At 46.0% G+C, this 6,441-nt stretch overlaps 1 protein-coding gene across 3 annotated transcripts in view; it reads right to left on the bottom strand.

Moving 5' to 3' along the window:
- Positions 1-6,441, bottom strand: part of VTCN1 (V-set domain containing T cell activation inhibitor 1) — a 13,544-nt gene that overhangs the window by 4,910 nt on the left and 2,193 nt on the right. For 2 of the 3 annotated variants that reach the window (XM_019618488.2, XM_031555894.1), the window contains exons 3-5: positions 5,198-5,545; positions 2,716-2,994; positions 867-1,017 (exon numbers count right to left, since the gene is read on the bottom strand). In XM_019618488.2, the coding sequence (XP_019474033.1) occupies positions 896-1,017; positions 2,716-2,994; positions 5,198-5,545 (749 nt within the window). In that variant the 3' untranslated portion in view covers positions 867-895. Of the gene's footprint in view, positions 1-558; positions 781-866; positions 1,018-2,715; positions 2,995-5,197; positions 5,546-6,441 lie in introns of those variants that run through there. The other variant, XM_031555898.1, reaches the window with a different exon arrangement.

The raw sequence follows: 6,441 nt of genomic DNA, 5'->3' as shown, positions 1-6,441 counted from the left end.
AGAAAGAAAATTTTCTTATCCTAAAGAAATGTTGACCTAAGATGAACAGGTCAAAATCTGATTAGAAAGTACCACTGAAAGTATCCTGTGAAATGGGTTAGTCTAGTTACAGACAATGCTACAGCAGTAGATAGGAAGTGACAGATAAGAGACCTATTTAAAAACAATAAGGCAGATTTTCCCTATATAGTTGAAACTGTTGAAGAACTGGGTTTAATTCTGAACTGGAACTTTCCAGTTGCGCTAATCTCCCTCTTTTCCTCCTCATTATTTAGTCATCTGCGCTGCCACAATTAATCTCTTTCTGAAATCAAAATATCCTGTTGTTGGCAGGGACAAGAAATACAAAGGAACAACTGGCTTCATTTTGTGGCACTTCCTGTCTCTCAGCTCAAGATGAAGGAGAGCACGAAGTATGCCCTGCCATCTATCTGTATCTGTAGTGACTGTTCTGCATGGAAGGACAGAGATGTTCATTTTAGCTGATTTATTTATTTATTTATTTTGGTAGCTCTCCATCATCAGTTTACCTCTTGAGCCCCACACCCAAAACTGATGAATCCTGAAGGCAGTTGACCTACGCTTTGTGATGGCCCCGGTGCTCCTCAATCTAAATGGGAGTGCTCAGGCTGGCAGCTCCTTATAGCCCTGTTCAAGGTGTCCACAGTAAGTAGTGTTTACTGTAGGTACCACACCAGTGCAGTAGGATTATCCGAGTAAAATGAGTGCAAGCACGGTTTGTGCTACTTCTCAGGGGGTAGAGGAAGTCGTCAACATGGCCTTGCAGAAGTGAACTGTATTAGAGATTCATAGCCTCTAATGTGTATATAGGGTGTATGCTTATCAGTTTCTCTTTTGAAGCTTACCTCCTTGTCCAACAGCATTTCCAGATGTTCTATATTGACAGCAGACACATGGGAAGCAGGAGCATCCAATGACAGGCTGGAAGGGAGGAAGACACTGACTCCGTGTTCAGGTTCACCATGTGCAAGCTGGTCTCCGTTGTAATGTTGAAATCTGTAGCAGATGAATAGTGAGAGGAGGCTTGGAGAATTGGAGATTGGAGAACACGGCAAAAAAAGCAAAATTAGAGAGTAGACCTATTGCTCCTAGCTTTTCTGAATGCTGATAGACTCTACCTCTTGCTGGACCACCCTGTAATAAAGCCCTTACTGCAGAAGAACCATAACCCTTTCCATGTAGAACACAAACTAATAACCAAGTTCAAGGAGTGTTTGGACAGAGCTCTCAGACAAAGGGTTTGAGTTTTGGGTGATTGTGGGTAGAGCCAGATGTTGGACTCAGTGATCCTTAGAGGTCCCTTTCAATGGGGATGTTCTGTACTGTTCAATTATTCTGAAAACTGATTGTGTATACTAGTTTTACAGAAGCAAGATCCTGAATGGTTTCTGAATTAGGGGAGATAGGGATGAGTAAGAAAATAAATAAATGAAAAAAAAAAAAGGATTCTGTGACATCTATTAGCCTGACATATCAGAGCTGAAGTCAAGTATCCAATGAGTTCCCTTCTGTACGGTGTTCAGAATAATTGAGACATCTAACTGAAAATACAAGCACAAAGCTTCCATACTCAGCTTGGAAATATACATATATGTTTTTAGTCTTATATGCAATAGAAGATTGCCAGTAGTTAAGCACCTGTCAAAGATATGAGTGAAGAGGATCAAACACCACAAATTCCAGCTGAGTTTTTTTTTGAAAGTTTGCTTTGCTGTGAATAAGTACTTCTAAATAAAGGGAATGGGCTGGAGGCAGAGACATTGATATTAGGAACAGCTAAAGGCCAGTTGGTTTGTTACAAATGTAGTTATCTAAGCTGAAGTGGCTAAAGAAAGAGACAAAGGTTGGAGGTTTTGGTTTGAGGTTTCAGTGTTTTGGTCCTGGTTTTTTGTTCGTTTTGTTGCTTTTGTTGTTAAGATACAAAGGAATGTGTTTCTATAAACTGTGTCCACCCCTGGCATTTCTGTCTCTGTGTCAAAGGAGGAATCATTAACCACGAGGAAGGACTGAAATAGCAGAACAAAACACAGGTTAATTCCATTACCTCAGAGAGAGAGAGGAGCCTGGATTAGGGCCAGATTTCATGCAATCTACGGCCTCAATCTGACAGGACTGGGGGTCTGGTAATTGAGAAAAGGGAATACTGGCAAATATTGCAGAACCATAGAATATCTCCAGTTGGAAGGGATCCACAAGGATCACTGAGTCCGATTCCTGACTCCACACAGCACCGCCCAAAATCCAAACCCTATGTCAGAATGGTGTCCAAACACTCCTTGAACTCTGGCACTCGGGGCTGTGCCCACCGCCCTGTGGTGCAGACCCTGTCCCTAACCCCCAGCTGCCCTCCCATGGCACAGCTCCATGCCGTTCCCTCGGGCCCTGTCGCTGTCACACAGAGCAGAGCTCAGCGCTGCCCCTCCGCTCCCTGTGAGGAGCTGCAGCCACCATCAGGCCTCCCTTCAGCTCCTCTGCTCTGGGCTGAGCACACCACGGGACCTCATCTACCAAATATGCTAAATAATGTTCTGCTATTTTGAATCCAGCACAGGAAAGCAATCAGTGGTCCCTACCTTCTCCTCCTTTCCCAAAACCTCTCATCAGGACAGAGGAGGAAGTGCTGCAGGATCCCCCATTGCACACCACACACTGACTGAACTGTGCCCATGGTCTCTGGGTGCTGTTGATCTCTACCTGTCACTTTGATGTTCCCTGTAGCCTTGGCAATGCTGTTTTCAATCACACAGGTGTACGTGGCGTTGGCTGTAATGTTGCCCAGAAAGGAAACCACTTTCACAGTGATATTCTCAGAGTTCAGCTCATAGCTGGTGTTGGCAGCATGAGGCAGGCACTTCCCAGTGTTGCTGTATGCTGTCCAGTGTACGGTGGGCTGAGGGAACCACCGTGGCGCTTCGCAGTGCAATGTGTTCCCACTGCTACTGGTCTGCACGTGGACCCTAGGGGTGCTGAAGGCTTGGGGAGGGAAGCAAGGAGAGTCAGAAAGGTAAACATCTGAGAACTGGGCCCTACTTGCTTGCCATGCCAGATGTTCCTCACATCTCACATCTCAGTGCTGAATGTGGCCAAAAAACATGGGCTCAGGCAGACTTCTTACAAACTGGGCTGAAGAGGTATGTCTATAGAGGAGCAAAGTCTCCTTGTGATAAGGTGCTCCAGTTTGATAAGATCTGCTGAGGTCATGGCACAGCTTTAGTGTTTTTTAAGTAATTCTGCTTGTTCCATCTGAGCTTGTCCTGGACACACAGCCCAGGAGGCTGAGGTTGCCTGTGTCTGCCAAACATCCAGCCTTCTACAGCTGGAACGGCAGTGAGCATGGCTGCACCGGCCACTGTAGGGCTGAGAGGAATCTACTCTCAGTGCCAAAATTGATGGTGTTATCACAGGCTGGGGGAGAGGGATGATGGATGGGAGGAGCGTGACCGACAAACACAGCCCCCTGCTGTGGCTCTGATGCTAAGCAGGACTGCAGCTGTATGCAGCTCCACTTGGATCTGCTGGGGCTGGGGTTAGATAGCCAGAGCTGTGGAACTTGCACCGACCCTCTCAAATGGACATTTAAAGCCTAGTGCAAACACAGCTGTGTTTCAAAACCAAAAACATCAGTAACACTTCATGTTAGCCTTGGTCTACTAGAAAAATACATCTCTGTGTCTTCACTGTATTTCCCTTTCAAGGAAGGGTAAGTATTAGCCATTCTTTGATTCTTGGAACTGCAGGATAGTGGGGTCTGTGAAACAAACAGCCTTACTCCACTGCTTGGGAAAGTGCTGCACACGGCAACAAGGTTGAAAGCAGGCTTTTGGGAGGAACCTAGGAACTGTGTAAAACAATATTGGCCAGCCATTCCTGCAGTGTCAACTCTGTCCCAAGACAGGCTCCTGGTTGCTGAAATGATGTATGGCGTTCAGAAGTGGCTGCTTCTCCAAGGTTTGTCTCAAACCAAGTGTGTAAAGTAACCTCCAGACATCTCCTGGAGGACCAACTCTTCAAGACTTGTAGAGCCATGAAAGCCTTTTTTCCCCTGATTTCCAAAAATTCTCTTGTCTGCCTTATAAAGTTCCCCTGGGAAGTCATGGACCCATGTTGTCTGCCAAGCCCTGAGCTCAAGGGACATGTGGGAACTTCAGAGGTGCTGCTAAAAGCCAGCCAGAGAAACAAAATCCCCTACATAACAAGGTGAATGGTTAAATCTAGCAAATATGTAATGCTTCAGGTAATTATGAGATATACGTTGTTTGTTGCTTTGATAATCATGTTTTAAAGGTGTAAAAATTATAAAAACAGGATAAATTTTTACTATGCAACAGTTCTGGCTGGAGATATATCTTAAGGTATGAGAGAAAGGAAAAAAAACACTTTTATCTTTAACAGGCATAAAATCTGGGTCTTTCTGAGACCATTTAGCTCATGCATTCTAAAAATAGGGGTTTTTCATAGACAGATGATTAGCTAGTAAACTGCATGTGGTGAATGTAAGAAACAAAAAATGCATAGAAGTATTAAAATAGAAATCTCCCTCCTCTGGAGCAAGGATATGGAAAGAGAGAGTAAGGCCATCAACACCTCTGGAAAGCCAAAAAAACCCTCTTCTTATCCTCTTATGCATATTATTTTTTCCAGCTCTGGATATTCAGTTTGGAGCATGATCAAAAGCCTTGGCAGAGCCAAGCAGCACTTTATGTCCTTCAGGACTTTATAGAGGTGGGAAAAAATTGTGTCAGCTTTCAGCTTCTGTCATGCCATGGAATAAAGGAAACAGCACACCCACACAACCCAGTTTGGCCTTTCACAAAAATAACATTTCAGACTTCACAAGAAGTTTTCAGCTCAGCTGACGCTGGGCTTTGCCCCCCTTCTGAACACATGTTATTCCTTCACCAAGTCTGCTTTCACTGAAACAGCATCTCAGGGAAAAGATCGACACAACCACCATCAGACTGTCCTACTCAGGTGTGAAGAGCACCATGGTGACTGCCAGATGGGTCCACTTTGCCCAACTCCTGCTCAAGCAGAAACATCTAAAGTAAGCTGCCCAGGACAACGTCCAGGTGGCTTTTCCTCTGGGCAACCTGTTCTAGTGGCCAGACCTGGCCACATCATCCTATGTTTCACAGCGTGAGTTTCTTTTCTGTATCCCCAGACAGCATTTCCTCACCTCCTGTCTGGTACTGCAGCACTGCTGCTCCACTCCCTCGGGATGTGGTGACGGAGCACCTGTAGGTACCAGCGTCAGACAGCTGCACATCTCTCAGCTCAAGGGAAGCATTTCCACCGATCACCTGGTCTGCAAAAATGGCTGTGCGGCCTTGAAACACCACATCTTGCTCTTGCAGGTGGTCCTTCCCTCCTCGGAACTCATGAACCAATCCAGCCACTCCAACTTTTGCCCACCGAATCACTATGCTGCCCATCCAGATGTCAGGCTCAAAGGTGCAGCCCAGGAGGCCACTCTGGCCAATGTTCCCAGGTGACGTCAAGGCAGTGACGTTGATGGAGCGCTTCCCTGCAAGGAGAAGGCACGGTGGCATGAAGTGCAGAGAGAGATCAGGCCAGTTCCAGATTTGAAGAGACTTCCCATCTGTGAGAGGGAGAACGGGGTCTTCAGGATTTTCTGCATGTTTGGCTTTGGGGCTCTGGGTCCTGGGACAATTCCTGCTAACACAGTGTCAAATCCCCATCAGCACAGGCTGCTCCACACTTATGCACCCCTTTCTTCAGCAGCATAAAAAAGTAAACGTTTCAGTTGCCAGAACCCAAGATAACAATAACACACACACACACACACAAAAAAAAAGTGCCTTTAATTCTGCTGTGAAAGCAGAGGTCAAGAATTCACTTACTGGGTCAACTGGAATTCAGCCTGATCAGCCAAGCTCATTCATGCCTATGACAAATCTTCTTGGAAATCCTGTGTGTGTAAATCTCTGTGTTATTTAATCCACACGGGATCTCACAGTCTCCAAAGAGCACAGTACAGAGCCTCAATGAGGGGAAAAAAATCACTGAATTTTGAGAAATCACCAGTCCTGAAAATTCAGCAGGTTCAAGCCATGCTTTGCTTTGTCCTTTCTGAGACACCTCTCAGAAAGGATCCATCTTCCATACTTGCTGCCATGCAGGGAAGCAGGGCCCTAGAGTTGTCACCGTGACAACTCATGTCCCTTGCAGCATGGACCAGTGTCCATGCTCTGGGAACTCCACCACTGCCTCATAGGCAAGTCTGGTCTCAAGTGTAGCTGGCAACGCCTTGTAGGTGGCTTCTTAAATCACAGAATCATAGAATGGCCTGAGTTGAAAAGGACCGCAATGATCATCTAGTTTCAACCCCCCTGCTATGTGCAGGGTCACCAACCACCAGACCAGGCTGCTCAGAGCCACATCCAGCCTGGCCTTGAATGC

This window comes from Meleagris gallopavo, chromosome 1 (genome assembly GCF_000146605.3).
Source record: "Meleagris gallopavo isolate NT-WF06-2002-E0010 breed Aviagen turkey brand Nicholas breeding stock chromosome 1, Turkey_5.1, whole genome shotgun sequence".
In the NCBI taxonomy this organism is placed as follows: Eukaryota; Metazoa; Chordata; class Aves; order Galliformes; family Phasianidae; genus Meleagris; species Meleagris gallopavo.
Note: the sequence above shows the minus strand (reverse complement) of the source record. Positions and strands in the feature narration are given on the sequence as shown.